This window comes from Solanum tuberosum, unplaced genomic scaffold (genome assembly GCF_000226075.1).
Source record: "Solanum tuberosum cultivar DM 1-3 516 R44 unplaced genomic scaffold, SolTub_3.0 scf00127, whole genome shotgun sequence".
NCBI lineage: Eukaryota > Viridiplantae > Streptophyta > Magnoliopsida > Solanales > Solanaceae > Solanum > Solanum tuberosum.
This window is the reverse complement of record NW_006239058.1, coordinates 1,257,881-1,285,241: the sequence shown is the minus strand read 5'-3', so window position 1 is coordinate 1,285,241 and position 27,361 is coordinate 1,257,881. Positions and strand designations below refer to the sequence as shown.

Below are 27,361 nucleotides of genomic sequence, written 5' to 3'. Positions count from 1 at the left end.
TAGGACTAAGATTTAATTTTTATATATATATTTTAAAAGTATTTAACAATGTAAATTTTTTGTGGGTTTTTTCCTTTTTAATTGTGAACTTACTCAAATGAAATCATTATTGGTTATACGTGATTGATAGGATATGCCCATTGCGACATTATTACTTAACACAAAATTCAATCAATTCTCAAAGTATGATACAAAATTTTATATTAAAAATTAAAAATATCTAATTGTACTTCTTTCGTTTAAAATACTTGACAAGATGTCAAAAGTTAATTTAATTAATTTTTAAAGTCAAATTTAATTAATAATTTAAAATTAAAATTTTAAAAGTATACACAAAGTACTATACGATGCGATTATTTTCATACACAGATGAATTTCTCTTTTATTAATATTTATTATTAATAATAAAGTAAACTTGCTTAGTTTATAGAAAAATCATTAGAATATTTATGATGATAAAAGTTCAATTAATATCCACAAAAAAAGTTTGAAAATTTTAACCAAAAGTGTCTTGTGAATAATTGTTCATTTTTGTTCAGTTAATTTTTTTACTATAATGTTATAATAATATCAAACAAGATAAAAATACTCTTGTATATACCTAACCAATTTTGAAAAAAATAAAAACTTGAGGACTGTACTCGGCTTTTTCCTCAACTTCAATGCCCAGCCTTAACGTTTGCTCCATTTCTTCACCTGACTGTCTCGTCCGTCGCCGCCGACTTGAGCCGTTGAACTCTTTGAGCTCTCTTATTCTCTCGGCCTAATTTTTTTTATTCTACTTGGATATTTTGTTTCATCAGATCTGGGCGTCTCTTTTATGTATGTATCTCCTTCGTCTGCTTTTGGTTCTTCGTTTAATCTTGCCTGTTATTGGAATTTGTTTCTTTTTTGTGCATCTTCAGTATGTTTTCGTACCTGAATTTGGGGTTTTTTTGGTTCTTTGGAGGCCCTTAGTTTTTGGGGCCTAGGGTTGAACCGCCCTTGTAAGGAACTCACCGGGATGTATAAACTTCTCAGCTTTAGGGATTAGAACTTAGTTGGAAGGAGAATCTGCTTTTAATCTGTTGTGAATCCTGAAATGAGTTTTCACCATTGGAACTTACTTGTCAGCTATGTTGGTGTGTGACTCTTCAAAAAATGCAAACTGCAGTGTGTTGGATCCTGCAAGTTTCAATTGTTAGTCTGATAACTTGTTGTGCCTCTAGCAGTTAGCTAGTTCTATTCTATTCTGATAGAATCAAATTACTGTTTGTGCCTTTCTCTACTGAATTAAGGTCTAATATGCTTATGATTTCTTGCATTACCAATAAAGAGCAATGTTTAAATAAAGGAATACAAAGTATGTTTTCGTTAATGGGAGCAGATTCACTCCAGTAAGTTTCAGTCCAGTATTCTCCAATGCAGTATATGATATAGGACACGTATAGAAAAAAGTTTTAATGTTCTTGATTCAGTTTGTAATGATATTCAAATTTTATTTGAGTTTACAATTAAAAAAATTAGAACCACAATGCTTCTTCTTCCTCTGGTTTGTCTTCATTTTTACTCTCTTCCAAGGTCGTCTTCTTATTTCTTCTGGCTAGTAATTTCTCAACAACAAGAACAACAAACCCCAGTGAAATTCCACAAAGTGGGGTTTGGGGAGGGTAGAGTGTATGCAGACCTTACCGCTACATCTCCGAGGTAGTAGCTAGTAATTTCACAAAGAGCTTAATTTTAAGAGAATTGACCATCTTGATTTTTCTTCGAAAAGAAGCACCCGACATAATCATATTATGAAAAAAGATAATATTGTGCTAACAATTACAAAAGAGAATGGGCTGAAATTTTCCAACTAATAAAGTAAAGGAGTGATCAGTGATAGTTTGTCAATGTTTTCTGGGTAGTCTCAGTAGGGGATTGCAGTTTACTTGTATTGTGACCGTGCTTTTCTTTTTCTTGTTCTGTTTTGGCAGAGAAACCACTTTTGGCGCTTTGCAGAAGACATAATTGATAAATCCGAAAGAGTCATGGTCCAAGGAGATGAGAAGGAGGGTATGCTTCGTAAGCTGGAGAAGAAATCCAAGAAAAGCCATAAGAATGCTGCCACCAGTGGTCTTGGAGGAGAGAGTGATGAGTGTGACGTCAAGAGAAAGAAAAAAAGAGAAGGTGGAAAACCCAACAAAGTCAGTGATGAAGATGTTGTGAAATGTGTTGAGAAAAAGAAAAAGAAAAAGAATAAGCTGAAGAAAAGCTGCTTGAATGAGCCTTTAGACACCAAAACTAGTGCAACTGAAATGCGGGACAATGACAAGGTAGTTGAGACCCTTGGTGAGGTCTCTGGTGGAGACGTTGTGGATGTGATTAGAAGGAAGAAGAAATCCAAGAAAAACGTTAAGACTATCAATGGTGTAGAAGTGACAAACACTGATATTAAAGCTAAGAGTGATGACTCTGACATCAAGAGAAAGAAAGAAAGAAAACATGGAAAACGTTCTGGGAAGTTTCGTGAAGACAGCGATAAGGTTGCTTCGAGAATTGTTGAAGGGAATAAAAGTAGGAAATTGAAGAAAAGCTGTGGGGATGAGCTGGAGAAAATGCATGATACTAAGGATATACAGGAAGATGCTGCTGCTGAAGTCAATGAAGGTGATATTTCTTCACCTATAGAGATGGAAGATAAAACCAAAACAGACAAAGGAAAAATCAAAAAGAGAAAAAGAATAAAATTAGGACACAGCTCTGAAGATCCTATACATGAGAAGAGTGAAAAGAGAGTGCGATTTTCTGGTCAGGTTCAAATTTTCCCTTCATTGAATGATTCAAGTGATGAGAAGCATGAGATCGACGAAGAAAATTTAGTGCATGGCAAGCGATTCTCAAAGTTAGAAGATGAAATTATCAAAGAGGCTGTTCATAAATACATAGAGGTACATAACTTAGGCGAAGAAGGGCTGAAAAAGGTTTTAAATTCTAGATCTTATCCTGAAATTAAGGGTTGCTGGAAAGAAATAGGGAGTGCCCTACCATACAGACCTTCTAAGGCATTTTATTCTCGTGCACAGGTCCTGTTTCGGAGGAGTGAATCACGTAAATGGACTGAAGAAGAGTATGAGATGGTACGGAAGTTCCAGAAAGAGCATGGGAACAATTGGAGGGTCTTAGCTGATGAACTTGGAAAACATCGGTGGCATGTGAAGGATACATGGCGAAGGCTAAAACTGCCCAATCAGAATAAAGGACAATGGACTCAAGAGGAGTACCAGAATTTGTTTGATTTAGTAAACACCGATCTGAGACTGAAGCTTTCTGAAGAGAAGAAATCTAAGCATGGGATGCTACGGGATAATATTGCATGGGGTGCAATTAGTGAAAACTTGTCCACGAGAACTGATGCAAACTGCTGCTTAAAATGGTATGATCAATTGACATCGCCCATGGTGGCCAAAGGTGAATGGGCGGATGCTGATGACTATCGCCTAGTTGATGCACTTTTTGAGCTGGATGCAAGCTGCATAGAAGATGTGGACTGGGACAATCTTCTTGACCATAGGCCTGGAGAGATATGTCGAAAGAGATGGAACCAAATGATTCTTCACATAGGTCAACTTGGAAACAAGTCATTTGCTGATCAAGTAGAAGTTCTAGCTAAGAGATACCGTCCGGATTTAGTCGAAGTAAGAGAGGCTTGGGACAGTAAACCAATCGTACCATGATATGCCCATCACTCAGCAGTGATGTGTCTGAAGAGAGTTACTTCACAGCAACACATACCCCCCCTCTCCATTTTAGTAATTATTAAAAGATTTTGTAGAACATTTAGTAGACATAATTCGGAAGAGGTCCAGTGTTGTGTGGTGGAAAGAAAATGGAAAGATTTTCACAGTTTGATATTGGATTGTTGTCTGTACTCTGTAGGGCAAGAGATCAATCAACTTCAACTTGAAACTGAAGGTTTTGACAATGTGTTGTAACCATGGCTTTTGTGTTTCTATCACAATTTTATTATATGTAATGTATCTTTATTTTCCCCCCGATTTCATAACATATGCATGTGTTCAGTACCTCAGCTAATCTTGAAATATCATGTTACTATTAAAACTTGTGTCACTAAATCACTCAGGACACCAGAAGCTCCAGCTGCTCTACTGGGGTTGAGAGATATGGCTAGCAATTATTGATTGTAGTTAATTGGAAGTTTGGTTTTGCTTACTGAATCTCGCAGGCAGTTTCTTTTATCCATATTATTATTTGTTGATACACTTGTTTTATACATTGCTATTTTGTCGTCTCTTTTTCTTTTTGACTTTCCTATGTCAGTGACTTTTCTTTCGAGCCATGGTCTATCAGAAACAACATTTTTACCCGCAAAGGTAGAGGTAAGGTCTACATAAATCTTACCCTTCCCAAATCGCACCTGTGTGATTAAACTGAGTATGATGTTGTATTGGTTCGCACCATAAAAAGATTGTGACATGGTGAATGATGAAAAAAAAGTTAAAATATGACTTATGGAGTTACAGCAGAAGCTTGACACAGTTGGATTCACAACAAGAAGCATATATACATTTGTTGATTTTAGCATTCTGCATTTGGAGCAACATTTTGCAATATCTTTACATTGTGAACAAAATCTCAGCATAAACTGTAATCTTAAAAAGTATATTGGGGACCCTTTAATTACCTATTGTAACATAATCATGCAAAGAGCTGAGTATTAAAATGTAACATCATTTGGTACTTGCAATCAATTTTGATCATGTCATAAGAAATGATACATTCCAGTACATGTAACGTCACAACAACAGAAGCATATACTGGAAAAAAGTAGAAAAAGGAGGAACCGAAGAGGAATAGCAGGGGATTAAGACGAACAAAAATTATCTTAAAAAAGGAAAGAGAGTTGTATGCATCTGCGTTTAGTTGCGTGTTCATCTTAATACAGAACTCTTGACGTAAAACATAAATTTATGTGTTTTTATTCACTAAAATTGCAACAAATAGTAAGTCTGAACTCATAAACGTCTCTTTCCATATGCCTATCGTTGTAGAAGGAGGTCACATAAGAAGATATACAAATATAATTATGTATACATATAGTGACATGACATACGATAATGCAAAGGACAAATGAATAATTCTAGGCGTAACACTATTGAAGACTACATTTAAATATGTATATTTAGAGTTCACATGAGGCATCATGAGCAGTGCCTTACTGTCCCTTAAACAAAACAAAACAATGCCGACACTGTCGTGCTTCAATCTGAAGCTCCACACTCGTCTTATTTCTATACTTAGATACATATTTAATTTTTACTGTATTTTACATATGTCCCAATAGTAAAAAATCAGTGGTGGAGATGGTAGCCTGCATGTGGATTTTGCTCAAACAGTATTTATGTTAATAAATTTATTAAATATGTATAAATATTAAATTTAGAATCTAGTTATTATCATTTAAAATCGTAATTATAAAATTCATAATACATAAAGTTAAAATCTTAATTTCACCTTTGAGTAAGATTATGATATCTTTACAACTTCCAAGGAATCAAATACACCCACTAAAATAGTTAATAATGGTTTGTTTTAAGTTGCTATCGTCCTTGCCAATTTTTAAAAAAACGAATTTTGATTTGTTGAGAATTTGTGGTAATATATCAAGTTAGTGGCATTCAATTTACATACTAAAAAAAATACAATGCGTCCTTGACAAGATGAGGAATTCTTTGTAACTTCTAAGGAATCAAATACACCCACTAAAATAAGTTAATAATGGTCTGTTCTAAGTTGCTATCGTCCTTGACAAGTTGAAAAATGAATTTTGATTTGTTGAGAATTTGTGGTAATATATCAAGATAGTGACATTCAATTTACATACTATAAAAATACAATGCGTGACAAGGATTTCGATCCTATCTAGGTTGTTATTTGGCAAATATAATGGAGTAAAGTGCATTTCACCATTTCATTAAATTAATATATACTTATCTTAATTTTTAAAAAAAGTTGGACTTCATATTCAACAAAACAGTTACAAAAGTAATGTTGGTCTTGGTCCACCATTATGGTTAGAGGAAATGTTATAGATCACTATAGTCTATAGTAGTAAAACATTTAAAATTTGTCTGAGAATAGATAGTAAGGGCGTAAATGCTGACATAATAAGAACTACCTGTAACAATTTTCTTGAAATCTTGAAAGTAAAAGATTTGATGAGTTGTGTTGGGACCGTAGAGGCTGAGTCAGAATTTGAAGTTTATGAATTTCGAATTTATATTCTTTTATAAGTTACTGTGTTTTACATTAATAATTTATACATTCAATGATTTTCTTACTATACATTTAAAATTTAAATCAAAGTTACTGAATTCGACCGAACTTATAATAAACACACTAGCTCTGCCCTGGTAAGGGTAGGGGTAGGGGTGGCGTGGGGTGAGGCAAAAGTATAGTTAGAAGTCAATGATTGATGAGAAATACATTGCATTGTGGCACCACCACCACAAACTAGAGTGTCACTTGTCATGATATATATCTCTATAAATAGAAAAATCTGCCTAGCCAGATTTACTAGTCCACCTCAAGCAGTAACAACCTTTCCTTATCAGCCCACACCTGATAACGACACGAATTCAAATTTTTTTAAAACTTAAAATTTACAAAAAAGATAATTAGTTACATACATGTATTAAGATTTCCATCTACCGACTGCCCACATAACATTAATAAATAAATAGTACTATATATAAATATAAATAGCTAGGTTCTCATTCACATATTATAACCCCCAAAGTTTAGCTTCAATTTCCCCTTTCACTTAAAGGGGCTACCTCTTTCTTCACATTTAAATATTACCGTCAATTTTTGTAGTCAAAGCCAAAGCCGAAGCCTAAGCCTACCAGAAAAACCACAGAAGGATGTCATCAACTTCACCACTTCTACTATGGTGCTGCTTGTATTTGTGTCTGGCAACAACGACGATATATGCTCGTTTACAGCCACGAAATCTGATCGTAGATTCAAATTCCAGTGCGAAAGAGTTCAACCGCAGAAACCTCTTGGGCAATGGCCTTGGCCGAACTCCGCAAATGGGGTAAGATTTTGTTTTCAAAGTTACTTATAATATATTGTCGGTGTACAAAACTTATAACCGTATTATTATTAGTGTAAGACATTGTTGATTGTTTGAATATAGTGTGTGTTAGTAAGACATGAATGATTGTTCGTAGGATGTATAAAAATAGTGTTGAATATGACGTGTTAGTAATACTTTTATTAATTATGCTGAAATTATTTCTTCTTCTGTATTTGATTTGGTGTATTAGACATAACATACATTGCAGAATTACCTTTTATAAATATGATATGGAAAATTTTTTGAGAGATAATTGTATCTTTAATCATGTTAATGCATCCATTAAAATATTTTACATTACTAATCTCATGAATTTCTATACCTACCTTAATACCAGCCAAATAAAATATATATCACACAAACTACCAATAATACATAAATCTATACATACTAAAGCAAGCTATCAAATTGGGACCCTTTATTGTTATAATGAAAGAGAAACCATGAAGAAATCCTATGTAGGTGGGAATCATAATGAATGCTCGTGAACTTGTCAAGTTGTCTACATGTTTGTTGTACCAATAAAATAAAATAAAATAATTAATTAAGCTCTATAAATTCAAAAACGTTTTACGTACAAGAAAACAAAAAACACTTCAGACGAGCCAGTGATTTATTAATTAGCACATAATTTTCTTTGATTTTTCATCTATGTGGACCCCATCCACTCCATCCACTCCCATAAGAAAGGCGTTCCAAAGGACGTTATGAAAATATTATTAAAAGTCATAATAAAATTATCTTATACTACCTACATTTCAAATTAATTGCATTGTTGAGATATTTTTTATTTTTCAAATTAACTTAATTGTTCAGTTTTCAAGACTACATTGAGAGTGTTCTTCCAATTTTACCCTTCATTAGTTAGTATTGAAATTAGTGATTAATTAATATTTAGTTATTTTAATCATAAATTTGACAATAATTAATAAGGGTAAAAATGGAAAGTTATGCCTAATTTATGTCTTAATCTTCTTTTCTTAAAGGGTGTGAAATACCTCAACAATTCAATTAATTTGAAATGGAGGGAGTATGAAAATATAATTAATTCATAATTTTTTTTTGTTTTACGACAATATATAAGTCCTCTTTGGTGTGCCTATGTGTGTAAGGAATCAAGAAAACGCCCTAAATGATTAAATTTATGATCTACATTATAACATATTTCAATTTAGTCTATTTATTAACTCAGCCAGCTTCCATTTACGATATTCCGTTCAACTTACCCATTTAACACTTCTAAAAATAATGATTCAAACTGAAATGTTATAATAAATTATTTGTAGAAGAGAAAACCAGTAAGCACGATAGTAGAATAACAACAAAGACTTTTAAATATATACTAGCCTTTTTTAAGTAACTTTTTACCGTTAATCATGCTCAAAGTCAAAAGTTAGTGAGCACTCGTTTGAATATGAATATTTATTTTCCTTGTTAATTTTTTACTAATATGTCTGAATTAAAATATATAATTATTTGAAATAATGTTCATACAGATGGAGCAGCTGGAATCATTTTGGTTGCAATATAGATGAGAACATGATAAAGGGAACAGGTCAGCAAAATTATTTTCTACTTTGAAATGGAAAAGAGAAGTGTGATTAAATGAAATAAATATACATACTTGTACCATATAACATTTCCTTTGCTAGCTGCACAACAGTTGTCACTTTTTTCTCTTTTTGCTTTTTTGATGTGGCAGCTGATGCAATGGTATATACTGGACTTGCTTCTCTTGGATATGAGTACATCAATATAGGTAACATATTATATTAAAATTCAATATAAATTTATATTAATAAATATAACATTTAATAGAATACTAGATTATTCTAGTATATATGTATCAATAAATATTTTTTAAGAATATTATTGTGGTTGGTAATGATAATGACTAGTAATAGTAACTGTGATCGTAGATGTCGAATGTTATCGGCTAATGGTGGATAGTAACTAGTAATAGTCGGGGGGTAACGGTTGATAGTTATAATAGATGATAGTAATAACTAATAATGATAGTGAATAGTAAATGGTGGCTAGTAATAGTGATAATTGATTATAATGATTAATTGTGACTAATGATGATGGATGGTGACACATAATTGATAAATGGTGTGTGGCAATGACGATAGTTAATGATGATGGATAATAAAAATGAGTGAATGAAAATGAACTATCATTTTTGTGAAAATATTTGAATTGACATCTTAATGATATATATATTTTTTGAATTATAAATCTTAATAATTTCCACCGATTAAATACTTAAAACCTAAAAAAGAAGCACACTAAATAATTAAGGTTTGGACATAAGAAATAAACAAATTGAATGAATGAGATCTATATGATTATAATAATTAAAAAATTTATTAAATGCAATAAATATGAGGCCTTGAGGCCATATTGTTTGGTAAATAAAATAAAATTTGCTTTTCAATTTTATTCCTAATCAAATCATTTCTCGTATATTATTCCTTCAGATGATTGTTGGGCGGAAGGCAATAGAGACTCGCAGGTACTCTATGGATTGTTAGTAATTTAATAGTTTTTGTTCAAATTATATACTCCCTCCGTTTCACAAAGAAAGACCTGGTTTGACTTGGCACGGAGTTTAAGTAAATAAAGAAGACTTTTGAATCTTGTGGTCCTAAATTAAAGTTATGTCAAATGTACAAAATTGTCTTTAATCTTGTGGTTTTAAACATGCCACGTGGAAAGCAAGAATTAAAATGTTACCAAAAAAGGAAAGAGGTCATTCTTTTTGAAACTGACTAAAAGGGAAAGGAGGTCATTCTTTGTGAGTATACGTTTAAAAAAGCTTTACTATTATGTATAAATATTTGATCATAAACCAAATTATCATACATTTTAACAGGGAAATATGGTTGCTAAAGGTTCAACTTTTCCTTCTGGGATTAAAGCACTAGCAGATTATGTTCACAGCAAAGGATTAAAGCTTGGAGTTTATTCTGATGCTGGGTAAATCTACTAATTAACATTTTTTAAAATAATAGTTAGTTACATTTTTAGTCATAATTTTTATTTAAACTAAACATTTTATTATTATTACTATTATTGTAATGCAGAACTCAGACGTGTAGTAAACAAATGCCAGGTTCATTAGGACACGAAGAACAAGACGCAAAAACTTTTGCTTCCTGGGTATGTGTTTGCTTGGCCTACATTATACACACATTTTTTTATTAAAAAAAATCATACATAATTGTGGAGAATGGAGATTATATTTGAGTTTATTATTTTTACTTTTGCATTTAATCACCAATATTTAACTTGTGTTATTTTTCTTAGGGTGTTGATTACTTGAAGTATGATAATTGTAACAATGAGAATCGAAGTCCAAGAGAAAGGTACTTACTATTTGCTTCTCAAAAAATAACTTATCTGCATTCGATATTTACATCAAATCAGTATATTTTGTTATAGTTAAGTAATAAATGAGATGAAAGATAACAATAGTTAAATAGGTAAGTGATACAAAAATTTCAAGTACGCAGTTAACATATGTTTTGAATATATTGATTTGATGTAAACACCATGGAGATGAATTAATTTTTTATTTATTTTTACCATTTCCTCCTTTCTCAACAAGAATATATATATATATATATATATATACCTTTTGTTTCTTCTTTTACTGAGATATATTAAAATGCCCATAATTAACAATATTTGTTTCCTTAAATGAAACAGGTATCCCATAATGAGCAATGCTTTACAAAACTCTGGAAGGGCTATATTTTATTCCATGTGTGAATGGTGAGTGCATTTCTTGAATGCAAATAGCTAGTCAGTTTTATTGTTTATTTTTCTTAGTCGATATATATAAACAACTCACTAATTATACATTTATTATATATATTATATATTCATTCGACTATTTTTCGTTAGTTAAGCAGCTTATAAACGACTATTTAGGTTAATTCTTTCGGCCACATCTAAAATTATAGACTAAGATATTCAATATGTTATTTTCCCAATTTCAGGGGAGATGATAATCCTGCCACGTGGGCTTCCTCAGTTGGAAATAGTTGGAGAACTACTGGAGATATTACTGATGATTGGAACAGGTAAAATATAGTAGAAATTATAAAAATAAATAACTTGAAGTGTTATTCAATTATTCACAACTAGTCAACTACTAGAGACTATAAAAATTTATTTGTTTTTGTAAATTCTTCTACCCATTTTTGATCGAATCAGATTAAAGACATTTAACTTGTACGTTTTTTTTTTAATCCTTGCTTATAAATATTCACATTTTTATCATATTTATTCTTTAGAGTTTAAACAATTCTACGCGAAACGTTATGACAATGAATAAAATAGTGATGTTAGTGTGTTTCGCGATGCAGTATGACTTCTCGAGCAGATTTGAATAACCAGTGGGCATCTTATGCTGGTCCAGGTGGCTGGAATGGTATAAATTAATTCTCAAAAATTTATGTATTTTATTTTTCATTAATTATAAAAACTAAAATTAAATTTCTTATTAACTTTAATTGAAGTGATTTTAGTTACATGGTTTTAATTTGTTATTTCAGATCCAGATATGTTAGAAGTTGGAAATGGAGGAATGAATTTTGGAGAATATCGTTCTCATTTCAGTATTTGGGCATTAGTAAAAGTAAGTTCTAATTATTATAATTTGAATTTTTAATTTAATAAATTTTTGGAAAAAGATGGAATTTAATTTGTCATTGATATACTTGTGTTTTTTTTGTTTATAGGCACCTTTAATTATAGGTTGTGATTTAAGATCAATGGATAATACTGCCCATGGCATTCTAAGTAACTCAGAGGTCATTGCAGTTAATCAAGGTAAAAGATTTTGCCTTTTCTTTTTGGTTCCGTCTGCGTGTGATAAAATTAACATATGAAAATATGATTTGTTCAAATTTGAGCGGGTTAATGACCTAATTCAGTTCGTTTTTTAGCCGCCCCATTTAACTCATCGCAAAGTTGCACATATACTCATTCATGCATAAGCCGAGTCTCAAGTTATGCTTGACAAAATGTCTGAAATTATGAAGTTTATGTATTTTTGTCTTAAGTTCAAACAAACACGATTGAACTTCGATTATTTTTGCCTAAACTTCAGTCATGTACATTTTTGCACTTCAATCATTTTTATCAAACGTTAGCCATATGATACTTCAGATAATATGTTTTGAAATTTGAAGTATGCCATAAGTTATCCAAAAATGGGCGCCCATATATATATAAAAAAAAATCTAAAAAAAGGGCCATTAAGTTAAATGACTGTAAAAAATGAATACTCGTGCACTTCATCAATCATTTTTATTCTTTTCCAAGTTCAACTCAATCCTTTCATTTAACACCCTGATTGTATTCTAATAAGATGAAGTGTGTAGTAGAAGACAAGAACATAACATGTTTTTACTTGTTGACATTGAGATCAGATAAACTTGGAGTTCAAGGTAAAAGAGTTAAGCAGTATGGAGATTTGGAGGTAATTATTTTAAATTATAATTTGTATTTCCAATTAACTCTTTTTTTAATTACAAAAACCAGTAAATATATACACTTGAAACAGGTTTGGGCAGGGCCTTTAAGTGGGAAAAGAGTAGCACTTGTGCTATGGAACAGAGGATCATCAAAGGCTGATATAACTGCTTATTGGTCTGATATTGGCCTTGATTCTTCCACTGTTGTTGATGCAAGAGACTTATGGGCTGTAAGTCTTTCATTTATTTTACTCTACTTTATTAAATTCATCGTATTTGATATTACGATCTATTAATAAATTAATATTAGGCCTAACTTAATCGTAGAAGTTAGCTTAAGAGGAAAGGGTTGTCTAAGTCATATTAAAGAGACCACACATCTTTTAAAAGGGCCAGAGTGGAACTCTTTACTCGATCACTATTGTTAGTTCTATATAGGAGAAATTCAAGTCTAATTTTTAAAAACTATCTACAATTAGTAGAAAATAGCAAAAACGAATTTGAAATTTTAAGTCAAAATATATAGTACTAGTATTTGTTTTCTTAGTGCTCCTTGAACTAATGTCTTATTATTTTTGAGCATTAAGATCAAGAATATGTTTATGTAATTATGTGTTAATATGATCGAATCTCTTATTATTATCGAGCGTTAAGCTAAAAAAATAGTAGCAAAATGTTTTGAAAAATTCTCATGATATTTAGTATCCCCTTTGGGTCATGAGTAGTGTATCATGTGTTAACATTTCGAAGGGGCTATGTTGTTTATATATAGTGAGAGAAAAATGTAAAAAGATCGATTCAAAGAAATGCGTTGAATTGGCCTAATATATTTGGATTTTACCCAAAAATGTCTTGAGTTGGAGGTAAAGAACATCCTATCCTATCAAAGACGATTTCATTTTTAGGATTCAAACATCTCTTACTACCATATATATATTGACTAGCTATTTGCACAAAACCACAATATTAATTAATCATATGTTGTGTAAGTTCCCAATTTTAATTTAATTGACACTTTATAATTTATCATTTGGATTGAATTGCAGCATTCAACAAAAGGATCAGTTAAAGGACAAATATCAGCCAGTGTTGAATCACATGATTGCAGCATGTATGTTCTTACTCCCTCAAAATAAGTTCAACCACATTAATCAAATGTTATAATTTATGTGGAAAAATACCACATTGCTGGAGGAGTACTCATACATCACTTAGTTAGACTAAGAAAAATAAATTAAAGGGATTTTGTTATTATTATTAATTATTATATTCTCTTTTTTATATAGTTAAGAGACAGTTTCTTTGTATCTTAATGAACTTAAATAGTGAATTTTGTGTGGGAGAATTTGATATGAGATATATATATATCATTATGTTTTATATCTTCTTCTTTTTTTGTATCTGGTCTTTGGATGTAAATTAGAATAACTACATGCGAATTTAATCATATTAAAATATGAAAAGATTATGACACACTCTATTACTTTTTGCGTCTAGTTTTACTTGTCCAATTTTAAAAAATCAAGAGATAATTTATATTTTGTCACTTGAGTTTTAATTTACAATTATTAATAATAAATTTTTTCCTAGAATAATTAGATAGATTAAGCCTCTTGATCTTAAGGATGATTGTCCAACAATGTCATAAAAAAAAGCAAGACATAGCAGTATTTGAGTGCTTAAGAGATATTGACAGGGGCGGACCCACATGGCGCTGTCCGGGTGCTCGAGCACCCATTAAGCTCGTATCGAACTATATATACTTATATCAAAATTAAGGCAGTATTGTTGTATAAAATAAAAGGCACCCAATAAACAAATGTATTAGTTGGGGTGGTGGTTGTAGATTGGTTCTCAAAGTCTTATATTGCTTAAATGCCCAAGTTCGATTCCTTGTATTGGCATTCTTTTTATTTTAAAGTCATCTATTTTCTTTCTACCTTTTCTTTTTTCCCCTTTTCACGAATTGTCCTTTTTCTAATTTTTCTTATTGATTTCTTTCGCTATCTTATATAAATATAATTATCTTTCTTATGACAAGTGTTAAATTTATACATTTATATTTTATGATTGATAGCTTAAAAGTAACCACGATCTTAAAATCTTGAATCGGTCACTGCTCATGTCTATTATGTAACTTAATCTCAAAAAAATATAAACGGTCATGATCTTCCATGTCTATTAATTTTTTCTTTCTGATCAGTCTAATTAGGAAAAATAAAAGGGAAGGAAAAAAAAATGTGTTCTAGCGCCTTTATTTCAGTTCTCCAATTCAAAAGCGAAAAAGTCTTCCTTCTCGCTGGTTTGCCTTTTTGGTACCTACAATTGTATGTAAAGGTATATTGTTTCTCCTCCTTTTTATCTTGAACCCATCCAAATATTCCAATTGTCTATTGCATTGAATTGAAAAAAAATAACGCCTATGCTGACGAATTTTAGCTCGCAATTACGCTCTTTGATTGATATAAGTTAAAAATAGTGAACACCCATAGCCGTAAATTTCTGGATCCACCACAGGTTATTGATTATAAAACTTGACAGTAATAGCTTGTGAATACAAATGAGGGATAGGGATGCGTTCAAAATTAAACCATAGGTAACACCTTGCGTGAATTTCGCCCTCATAATGATTCATATTGCACGTTATCTTTTGGTATTAGACTGAATAACTGATGTAGAGAATTTTAAATTATTCAAAAATGTTAAATTTTTTGAGTTTATCTTACTTGTTAATGAATAACTGATGTAGAGAATCACAAATTGGGACTTTTTGAGAATATGTATAACAACACCGGACAAACCCACATGTAAAACCAATATCACATTTGTAGTTTCATGTTGATTTACGTCAATATCCACGTGTCATTATTTAATACACTCAACTACCAAGTTTGTATTTTACTTGCACCTATCAAGTTAAACCCATTTTAATTTAATCTTTACAATATTAGTGATAGTGTTCTTTTTTTAATCCGATTTATGTTGCGAAAATTTTTACTCCATCGGTTTAAATTAGAAGTGTCAAAGGGGCGGATGGATGATTTTATAAGGTATTGAAAGTCTATAAAAGAACAAATAAAATCATTAAAACTTGTAAGGTTAGATTAAATTTGAGTTAGTTAAATTTGTTGAGTCAATAAATGAACAGGTTGGATTATGACCTGCAATTTAGCCGATTTCAATCTAAGTAACTTTGAGTGGGTTATTTCAGGTCAATAATCTGACTATTTATTAATTCAATTCATTTTGACTTGCCCAAATTCAAAATCAAGTCACTTATTTGATACCTCTAATTATACCATCAAAAATTTCACGACTTGATTTCTAAAATGAGCACTCAATTATAGATAATGATCATTTTACCTAAAAAAACATTCACCCCATTCATATGATTTTTCCGATAGATACAAATGTGAGATTTTTAAGTCAATTTTTTGTAAAAACCTACTATTTTAATTAGTACATTAATATGCCCTACGTGATTGACCCGCTATGGTTAAAACGGGTCAAACATGTAACATAGAGGACCCCTTTTATTTTGAGCAACTTTCACATATAGCAAACACAAAAATTATACTTGTATGTTATAGCTATAGTTTGCATAATTGCGCTTCATAGCAACACATGATATACCTATTTCGCTATACATATATACAAAAGAAGCTAGGCTATTTCAATATACATATATACAAAAGAAGCAATTGTATAATTCGCTGGCTTCTCTTCAGATTTGTATAATTTCGTTGGCAGGCCATTTGTATAAATTGTTGTCAGCCTCTCGTTTGTATAAATCGTTGGCAACCTCTCAATTCAATTTTATGTGTTTGCATATCTGTATAAAATTTGAATTTGTATACAATTGAATCGAAATATAACATTTGTATACCAAATATCGCTCTCTCTTTCGCTTTATACAAACATAAATATATATTATATTTTGTATAATCTGTGTTTGTATAAAACGAGAAAGAGAGAAAGGCAAAAGAGAACTAGGGAGGGGAATATTTGTATTGTATAATTATAAGTGTATAGGACGAAGATATATGTATTTGCATGTGTATATAACAGTTTGCTACGGGGCACAATTAAATTAAACTATGATTATAACATTTAATTTGAATTAATAGTTTGTCATTATATACAATTTTCCCTTTTATTTTTTATATATATCGATTCCTTTTCCTCTTTTTCAATTTAGGGCTATTTTTACATTTCCTCCTCCCTTAATTAGAGTTATCTCAAACTCTTTGCTTAAATGGCTTCTTTTATGAATTACGAGGAGTGAATATATATTTGACTCATTTAATTTTAGCATAGCGGACAAGTGTAGCAAGTCAATTTACTCCTTAAAATTGATATTATTTCATGTTGTTACCTTACTACCTTTTTATCTTAAGATAATTAAGCGTAGTTTGTTATTAAAAAAACAAATTAATCAAGCTATCCACTGTAAGATGAATCACTAGGGTTTAAAAGATGTAAAAGATGGGCATCTTACATAAATCTCACTACTTTAGATCCCAATTACTAGGATTCACGATAGTTTGTAATATTACTTTTTATAGCATATTTTGGCCCCGAGATACATGTATCACTGATGGCGAGATACATGTATTCAACCGTTTTAAAAGCTGAGATACACGATTTATTAATTTAAATTAAAGGGGTTGTAACTTATTTCCTTAATTAATGGATTAATTGCTGACTAATTAACAACTCAACAAATTTACAGGATCTTGAGTATCATCTCTAACAAATATTCCTAAAATACCGAAATCATAAACCTAATTAATTCTGTTATTGTACTCTTCATCTTCTTCATCGGCTTGAATCATTAATGGCGAGATACATGTATCCAACAGTTTTTAAAGATTAGATACACGATTTATTAATTTGAATTAACATCTTCATCTTCTTCATCAACTTAAATCATTAATGACGAGATACATGTATTCAAGCCGAGATACATGATTTATTAATTTGGATTAAATCATCTGATTTTGTAAACAGTCAACCATTAAAATAGTTGAGAAACAACAAAAACAAATAATGTAAAAACCTGCACATGGCTTCATCGGCGTCCAACAACTCGTCGGAGTAAGGAGGAAGTATTTAACGTAAATTGAACTGAAACAAGTAATTGGAAGAATTGCAGAGAAGAAGAAATGCCTAAAAAGTAGAGAACAAAGAAGAAGTACAGAAAATTCTTGTTTAGAAGGGTGGTTGCCTTTTTGCCTTCTAAAATGTTATACCAAAGATGTAATCACACTCTAATCAAGAGATAGTGCACAACATTACATTCATAATGCGGTTATATGAAAACGCAAAGTTTTGTCATTTTCGGAGTTCTTTTTCGGATTGAGGGTGGAATCCGGTAAGGGCTGGGGTGGGGGTGGGGGGAGAGATATTGTTGGGGGAGGAGACTGAAGGAGGTTGAATTGTTAAAGCACCTTTAATTAAGGGATTTAACTTTTAGGATAATTATTCAATACCATATTTAAGGGATTTGTGTATCTGATTTAATTTTTAAAATATATGGTATAATTATTAAAAAGTGGTATTATGAGTAATAATTTTAAACTATAGGTAACATATGTATATATAGTAGTTAAGTATGTCTAATTATGTAGTTTATCCGTAAAAGATAGCAAAGCCCAAGCCCAACGAAAGGAGCCTTTTAATGGCTCTGCGTTCCCAAGGTGTTTTCTCTCTAGCCGCAGTGAAATCCTAAAAGCAGAGGAAGCTACAGGAGAGTAACAGAGCACAACAATGGCGGCAATCACACAGCAACCAGGGACATTGACGACTAAAGAGGCTGACATACAGATTATGTTGGCCGCTGAAGTCCACCTCGGCACCAAGAACTGTGATAATTCAGTAGGTATTTACATTAATCTTTCTAGTTTTTACGTGCTGGTATTGGAAAATATGGTGGTAAACATGCACTTCGTCAAAGCTGATAGATTCCTAAGAATAGGATTGAAAACTAGAAAAAAGTAAATTCTTATACCTAGAGAAAAGTATTTTCCGCTTTGTTTTTCTTATTTTAAAACAAATAGTTTGACTTTATACTACTAGCACATTCAGATAATCAATGTGCAATCCATTTTTCTCTTTATGTGTTTTCATATGCTACGATTTTTCATTTGTGGAAGAATAGCAGATGCAGAATCAGTTGACACTGAATTACTTAGTTTATTATGTCTATTTTTCGTCTCTGATGTTTATTCAATCTGTTTGTTGAAGGTAATAAAAGTAGGAAGTTGAAGAAAAGCTGCAGGGATGAGCTGCATGATACTGAGGATATGCAGGAAGATGTTGCTGCTGAAGTCAATGAAGCTGATATTTCTTCACCTATAGAGATGGAAGAAAAAGGTAAAATCAAAAAGAGAAAAATGGTAAAATTAGGACGCAGCTCTGAAGATCCTACACATGAGAAGAGTGAAAAGAGAGTGAGATTTTCCGGTCAGGTTCAGATTTTCCCTTCATTGAATGATCCAAGTGATGAGAAGCATGAGATTGAAGAAGAAAATTTACTGCGTGGCAAGCGATTCTCAAAGGTAGAAGATGAAATTGTCAAAGAGGCTGTTCATAAATACATAGAGATACATAACTTAGGCGAAGAAGGGCTGAAAAAGGTTTTAAATGCTAGATCTTATCCTGAAATTAAGGGTTGCTGGAAAGAAATAGGGAGGGCCTTCTACTGCAGTTTATTCTCGTGCGCAGATCCTGTTTCGAAGGAGTGAATCGCGTAAATGGACCGAAGAAGAGTATGAGATGGTACGGAAGTTCCAGAAAGAGCATGGGAATAATTGGAAGGTCTTAGCTGATGAACTTGGAAAACATCGGTGGCATGTGAAGGATACATGGCGAAGGCTAAAACTGCCCAATCAGAATAAAGGACAATGGACTCAGGAGGAGTACCAGAATTTGTTTGATTTAGTAAGCACCGATCTGAGACTGAAGCTTTCTGAAGAGAAGAAATCAAAGCATGAGATGCTACAGGATAATATTGCATGGGGTGTAATAAGTGAAAACTTGTCCACGAGAACTGCTGCAAATTGCTGCTTGAAATGGTATCAGGGCTAGCTGACTCAATAAGATAGGCGGCCTCAAAGAGGGCTCCTAATATTTTATTTTATTCATCATACTTTTATTTAAAATTTATATTTCTAGCTTTTTTAGATGCGAAGTTATTAGTTACTGTTTTAGAATTGATCTGTTTTAATAATCCCTTTTCAATTGATAATATAGTCAATTCATTCAATCTCTCTGATCTTAAATAAGATTTAATCAATATTAGTTTCGAAAAACTGCTTTGGGCTAAGGTAATGGTTACAAGCACTGTTAATATTATTCTATAAGCAATATATGTATTTCGAAAAAAATAAAATCTTTTTATTTGATTGAGTACTTTTATTAGATCATTATCTTTCATTTGTATTGTTTCTCATAACACTTTTAATTCAAAAAATAAATTTAAATCATTAATATCAGAATAACTATTATGTGTTGAAGAAACTTTGTGATTTCGTTATCAATATTTTCATCAAACTATTTCTTACGAAATTCAAATTCTATATTCATCTCATATACAATTTACTTAGTAGAAATATACCACTCATAGTACATATAATTTTATTTTTTTAAAAATAACATTTATAAGCAAAAATAAAATAAAATGGGGATCCCAAGCGATGACTTTAGTGGCCTAGGGGTTGAGACTGCCTGAATGGTATGATCAATTAACATCACCCATGGTGGCCAAAGGTGAATGGGCGGATGCTGATGACTATCGCCTAGTTGATACACTTTTTGAGCTGGATGCAAGCTGCATGTGAACTGGGACAATCTTCTTGACCACAGGCCTGGAGAGATATGTCGAAAGAGATGGAACCAAATGATTCTTCACATAGGTCAACGTGGAAACAAGTCATTTGCTGATCAAGTAGCTAAGAGATACCGTCCTGATTTGGTCGAAGTAAGAGAGACTTGGGACAGTAAACCAATCGTTCCATGATATGCCCATCACTCAGCATTGATGTGTCTGAAGAGAGTTATTTCACAGCAACACATACTATTGGCAACCCCCTTATCCATAATTCGCAAGAGACGTATGGGCTGGAAGTCTTTCATCTATTTACTCTATACTAGCTATTTGCACAAAACCACAATATTAATCATATGTTGTATAAGTTCCCAATTTTAATTTAATTGGCACCTTTTAATTTACTATCATTTGGATTGAATTGCAGCATTCAACAAAAAGATCAGTTAAAAGACAAATATCAGCCAGTGTTGAGTCACATGATTGCAGCATGAATGTTCTTACTCCTTGAAAATAAGTTCAACCACATTAATCAAATGTTATAATTTATGTGGAAAAATACCACATTGCTGGAGGAGCTAGTACTCATACATTATTAAGTTAAGACTATGAAAAATAAATTAAAGGAATTTTATTATTTATATATTATTATTATTATTATATTATTATATAGTTAATGTGTTTCTTTGTTTTGTATTGAACTTATATACTGCATTTTGTGTGGGGAGAATTTGATATGAGATATATATTAGTATTATGTTTTATTTCTGGTCTTTGGACGTATATTAAAATAGCTAAATGAGAATTTAATCGTATTAAAATACGAAAAAAATTATGACATATACTATATTAATCCCACCGTTCACTTTAACTTGTTAAGTTCAGAAAATTAAGAGATAATTTAAATTAATCACTTAGTTTCTAATTTATTTTTATTTTTAACTAAAGTATTTTTTTTCAAAAGTAATAAAATAGACTAAATCTTTTCTCACGTGTGATTATCCAACAACATCATCAATAAAGCTAGAGATAGTTGTATTTGAGAGCTTTGTGTCACGGACTTAGAGTCTTACTAAAGCTCCGTGCGGCACTTGACAACTTACTCACGAATCTTTCACGATCTTGTAAGCTCAAGTAACCCTTTACAACTAAGATCGCTAAGAGAATGAAAAGGAAGACTTAGAGAATTTTGGAAGAAGGCTTTTTGTATTAAGCTTTGGAGAATGCTTTACAAGTTTGCTTGCTTGCTTCAAGCTTGGATGGTTGGGTGCCTTGCAAATGAATGGCACCCTCTATTTATACTAAATCCTAAGGACTAAAGTGTAAATAAAAATTACTTACAAGTCCCTCTAATATTTACACAAAAGCCCCTCTCTAGAATTCTCTACGCACTCTAGAGAATTCTAAGGCTTTCTTTGGAAACTATCTAAATTATTCTAGAGAATTCTAGGGAATTCTCTAGCCTTCTTGAATAATCTAAAGGGTTCTAGAGTCTTCTGGAAACCTCTCCACAACTCTAGACCATTCCGCCCCTATCCGGACGCAAAATTTCACTGTGATGTGGCGGGACGTGACATTTGGGAGTAATTGGTTATAAAACTTAAGAGTAATAGCTCCCAAGGACAAGATTGACACAAGAATTTATCTAGCTTAAAACTAAACCTTAGATAATGCCTTATGAGAACATGTATAAGGACGACATCGGACAAACTCACATGTAAAGCCAATATCACATTTGTTGTTTCATGTTGATTTATGTTCAATAACCACGTCATCATCCAATGCACTCAACTATCGAATCTTATTTTACTTTATTAACTATTAAATTTAGTTGTGCTTCGCGCGGTTATAAAAAATCTCATTAGATTTACAGAATTAATGCTTTCAATATATTTGAAAATTAAAAATATTTTAAAATATTCTTTTTTGAATCTCAAATTCATTTAGATTTTAAGTTTTGCTACTTCATTTTATTGTTAACGCTATGTTTTATTAAAGAAAATTCTAACCTTTCATCTCCTAAAGCTTTTCCCTTACTTCCTTAAAATAACATGTAATATCAATTTTAGTATTACAACTTCTAAGCTTTTTTTAAAAAAATTAAAATAAATTGTGTGTGTTCATTGCTCGTATGTGTATATATATAAACGGATTCTCCAATCTCCATAACATAATATTTAAAAATGAAAAAAGTCAGATGATAAAAATTAGTAACTATTATTAATTTATAATTCACCAAGTGAATTGATAAAAGATGTTTATAATATTTATTGAAAGATAATTAATAAAAAAAAAAAAAAATTCTGAAATAACCTTTTATTCATCTTTCCACACGTCATAAAATCATAATTTTGTTAACTCTTATTAGTCATATAATTAATTAATTATCTTTTAGTTACGTGAATTTTTGTTTGAACTCTCCTAAGCAAGGCTTCAGGTTCAATACCCAATAAGAGTTTGTCGAGTATCTTGTTTGTATATAACTAATTATTTTAGATGTATAATATTAAATAATTATTCATATTTAACTCCACATTTTTTTTAGACCAAAATAAAATACACGGACTGAAGAAGTATTTTCCTTCCAGTCTCACTAAACTGTATGTTTTAGTTTCTACCTTAATACATATCAAGAAAAATCAAATTAAAATCTAAAACAAAATTATTGTCTTTGAAAGTTTAACAGAAGCAAAGTAAAAGTTATGTACTTAGTAGATATCTCTATTGATTGTGATATGGATTAGTGATATAAACACTCTTAGAATATTTTTTAGTTAGAAAAGTCTGTTTGTTACTTATTGTTAAAAAAAATTGGACTGTTAGTCACAATCAGGGGCGGATCTAGAAAGGCCCAAGGGTGTCACGGACACGTCTTTGTCTGAAAATATTGCTATATTACTATATATTAGAAGAGTCTAGGATTTACTACCATTGTTCCAATTAAATCATTACAAATGTCCAATACTTACTATATAAAATATACAAGTGGGCCCCACCTCCTTCCACTTAAATAATATTTTTCAACCTTATCATGGTAAAAGTTGAATTTATTATCCTTTTCATTTAATTTTATATGATATTATTTTTTCCTATAAAATCATTATATATGTTTTAATAATTTAAATTTCAAAAACATTATAATTTAACTTTAAAGATTTTATTTTATCAAAATCTTGTACATTGAAATATATAGTTATGAATTTAAAATATTTTTAAAATCATATAAAAATTTCAATAACTTCTCAAATTCCATAATAGAACACTTAAATACTACATATTATATATTAATTACTATACTATAAATGACTTAAATACTCCATATTATCTATTACAATAATTAACAATTATTTGACACTTTAAATTCTATCAATGCCATATAAATTAGGATAAAAAACCTAACATATAATATTTAAATATATTTACAAATAATATAAGTAATACTATACATTATAATAATTAACAGCTTAATTATTTAAAACTTATATAAAAAATTTAATTAACTCTAAATTCTCTTGGTACCACATAAAATGGATTATATGATAAACATATATTGTTTGAAATTGACAAAAAAGAAACAATAAATTACAAGAATTAATAAACAAAAATTCCACTCCAAAAAACCTATCAATTAACAACATATATTGTTTGAAATTGACGAAAAAGAAACAATAAATTACAATAATTAATAAAAAAAATAGTCGACGAAATTGACGAAAAACAAATTATAAATTACAATAATTAACAAAATAAATCTCTCGACTCCAACAAATCTATCAATTAATGCCACATAAATTGGGACATGGCAAATAACATATAGTATTAAAAAATTAGGTTCAAAATGTACTATAAAATACAATAATTAACAACTTAATATATTAAAGAGACATATAAAAAAGGGTTAATATTTGAAATTCTGCATCTGCCACATAAATTAGAACAAATAGAGTAATAAATATTACTTTCAAAATTATGTTAAAAAAAAGTACTACAAATCACAATAGCTAACAATTTAAAATATTTTTAAAATCATATAAAAATTTCAATAACTTCTCAAATTCCATAATATAACACTTAAATACTACATATTATATATTAATTACTATACTATAAATGACTTAAATACTCCATATTATCTATTACAATAATTAACAATTATTTGACACTTTAAATTCTATCAATGCCATATAAATTAGGATAAAAAACCTAACATATAATATTTAAATATATTTAAAAATAATATAAGTAATACTATACATTACAATAATTAACAGCTTAATTATTTAAAACTTATATAAAAAATTTAATTAACTCTCTAGATTCTATTGGTACCACATAAAATGGATTATATGATAAACATATATTGTTTGAAATTGACGAAAAAGAAACTATAAATTACAATAATTAACAAAATAAATCTCTCGACTCCAACAAATCTATCAATTAATGCCACATAAATTGGGACATGGCAAATAACATATATTATTAAAAAATTAGGTTCAAAATGTACTATAAAATACAATAATTAACAACTTAATATATTAAAGAGACATATAAAAAAGGGTTAATATTTGAAATTATGCATCTGCCACATAAATTAGAACAAATAGATTAATAAATATTATTTTCAAAATTATGTTAAAAAAAGTACTACAAATCACAATAGCTAACAATTTAAAATATTTTTAAAATCATATAAAAATTTCAATAACTTCTCAAATTCCATAATATGACATAAATTAAAATTAAAAAATATATATATATTGGGCCCCGTGCTGGCACGGGGTCCTATATCTAGTAGAATATGAGAAGATTGTAACGATTGGGCACAATCATTACCGTTTCTTTTATTAAAAATATAAATAATGAGTGAACTTTATAGTAATTTACTAACTAAAAAGTGAACAAAGAGCAAAAGAAATTAACCCAAAATAAAATACCAATAAAAACAGAGTAAAAAAGCAAAAAAGATTGAAAAAAATAAATAGTACTATTGCTATTCTTTTAATCCTTTAATTAGAAAATAAGATTAAAGATTAATAAAAAAGTATAATTGATATATTGAAGAGAGACACACAAAAATGCAATAAATGACAATATTAAGATTGAAGAAATAAAATAGTGTAATTGCTAAATCTATTTTAAAAATAAAATTTGACCAATGATTCCCTCTATTAGTTGAAGACCATTTTTTTGCTTTAGATATACAAAATTTTGTAATAGCATCTTGTCCTTGAGGATATACCTCTTCTATTTTGAGAAATAACTATCTAAATGTACTAAAATAAGCAATAATAAGTATATATATATATATATATATTTGTAAATCATTTAAACTTCTACTTTATCAAACTAATTTGACTATCTCTTGAAGATCTTCGCCGCCGTCATTAAACTTTATTTGTCATATCTTGATGAATTTGAATCAAATTAATCTGACAGTTTCTCTTTGGTGGATCTTACACTGTGATCAAACTTTCTTTTCATATTGATGAACTTGTGTTTGACTATTATTAATAAGATTTTTTTTGAAGAATATATCTATAATCTTCATCAAAGATATAATAAATTGTCACATCACTTTTTCTATATCACCTCTTTTGATTATTAATCACATGATTAACGAACCAAATGAAGGAAAAAATTAAAAAGGGAGAAGATATATTGATTAAAAAAAAGAGAGAAGATGAAGCTGAGTAGCTAACAACTCCATAGAAGATTGTTATTTATAGATGGATTGAAAAGTTTTTGGTAGAATGAAGTTGAGGAGACATGTTATTTAAGTAGAGATTGCAAATAGGTAGAGGGTTTTTTTGTAACTCATGAAATATAATTAGATATAGTAAATATGATGATTTATTTAATTACTAAATGTATAATTGTATAGTAATAAATGAAAGAAAAAATTTTAAAAAAAAGAGAAAAATAAATAAATATGAATGAAGGCCATAAAGAGGTGTTACATTACCTTGTCTATATCTATATATATATAGAGAGAGAGATATAGATTACACCTATTAAGTTACCCTATTTTAATTTAATCTTTATGTGACTAGTGAAAGTGTTATTTTGTAAATCCGATTTAGGTCGTGCAAATATTTACTCCATCATTTTAAATTAGAAGTGTCAAATGGGCAAATGAATGATTTTACAAGGTGCTAGAAAAAATTGTAAAAGAACAAATAAAATAATTAAATTTTTTAGGGTTAGGTTGAATATGAGTAAGTCAAAACATGTTAAGTTAGTAGATGAATGGGTTGAGTAATGACCTATATTTTAGTCCATTTCAGTTTAAGTAATTTTGGGTGGGTTATTTCAAATAAATTACCCGACTATTTATTAATTCAATTCACTTTGTCTTGTCTAAATTCATACTCAACCCGTCTTTTTGATACCTCTAATTATACCATCTAAATTTTTATGACTTGATTTCTCAATTATAGATAATTATCTCAAAAAGTTATTTTTCTTTGTTTTATCATAGAAATGTCATTTATTTATTATCATTTTCACCTAAAAAAAATCATTCAAGATTTTTTGGATAAATACTACTAATGTGAGATTTTTAAGTCATTTTTTTAAAAGTCTACCATTTTAATTAGTAAATTGACCCGTTCCACTTGGTTGACCTGCTAAAATTAAAATGGGTCAAACATATTACCGTTAGTTTGCAAGGGATTCAATGCCGATTTTGATGGAGATCAAATGGCTGTTCATGTACCTTTATCCTTGGAGGCTCAAGTAGAGGCCCGTTTACTTATGTTTTCTCATATGAATCTTTTAGTTCGACCCAATGCTTTATTTCTGTCCTAGTTGATCCTGATTCGACATTGGAAGTATATTGATTTTCCCCCAATAACCGAATACTTTTGTCTGTAAATACTGCATATTTGATTCCATCCATAAATCTATTTTCTTCCCTATGAG

At 30.0% G+C, this 27,361-nt stretch overlaps 3 protein-coding genes across 4 annotated transcripts; all 3 read left to right on the top strand.

The window, feature by feature from the left end:
* Positions 1-609: 609 nt before the first annotated feature.
* Positions 610-20,701, top strand: LOC102601400 (RNA polymerase I termination factor-like). Of its 2 annotated transcripts, XR_367580.2 has the most exons (3): positions 610-822; positions 1,959-3,752; positions 20,684-20,701. XR_367580.2 is itself a non-coding variant. In XM_006351459.2 (2 exons), the coding sequence occupies exon 2, from the start codon at positions 2,013-2,015 to the stop codon at positions 3,696-3,698; it is 1,686 nt and encodes a 561-aa protein (XP_006351521.1). In that variant the 5' UTR covers positions 610-822; positions 1,959-2,012; the 3' UTR covers positions 3,699-4,029. The 2 variants fall into 2 exon arrangements, 1 of the variants encoding a protein (XP_006351521.1); XM_006351459.2 differs by lacking the exon at positions 20,684-20,701 and having other exon boundaries at positions 1,959-4,029.
* On the top strand, positions 6,743-13,988 carry LOC102601840 (alpha-galactosidase-like). The gene is made up of 15 exons (XM_006351460.2): positions 6,743-7,081; positions 8,620-8,678; positions 8,826-8,882; positions 9,604-9,638; positions 9,999-10,102; positions 10,210-10,285; positions 10,433-10,491; positions 10,835-10,900; positions 11,128-11,211; positions 11,497-11,561; positions 11,686-11,768; positions 11,872-11,962; positions 12,565-12,614; positions 12,699-12,839; positions 13,656-13,988. The coding sequence occupies exons 1-15, from the start codon at positions 6,906-6,908 to the stop codon at positions 13,743-13,745; spliced, it is 1,236 nt and encodes a 411-aa protein (XP_006351522.1). The 5' UTR covers positions 6,743-6,905; the 3' UTR covers positions 13,746-13,988.
* Positions 18,379-20,948, top strand: LOC107061349 (DNA-binding protein REB1-like). The gene is given in 5 exon segments (XM_015310477.1): positions 18,379-18,490; positions 18,856-19,303; positions 19,305-19,685; positions 20,476-20,590; positions 20,865-20,948. Coding segments are annotated over 5 exon segments (1,140 nt in total).
* The last annotated feature ends 6,413 nt before the right edge of the window (positions 20,949-27,361 follow it).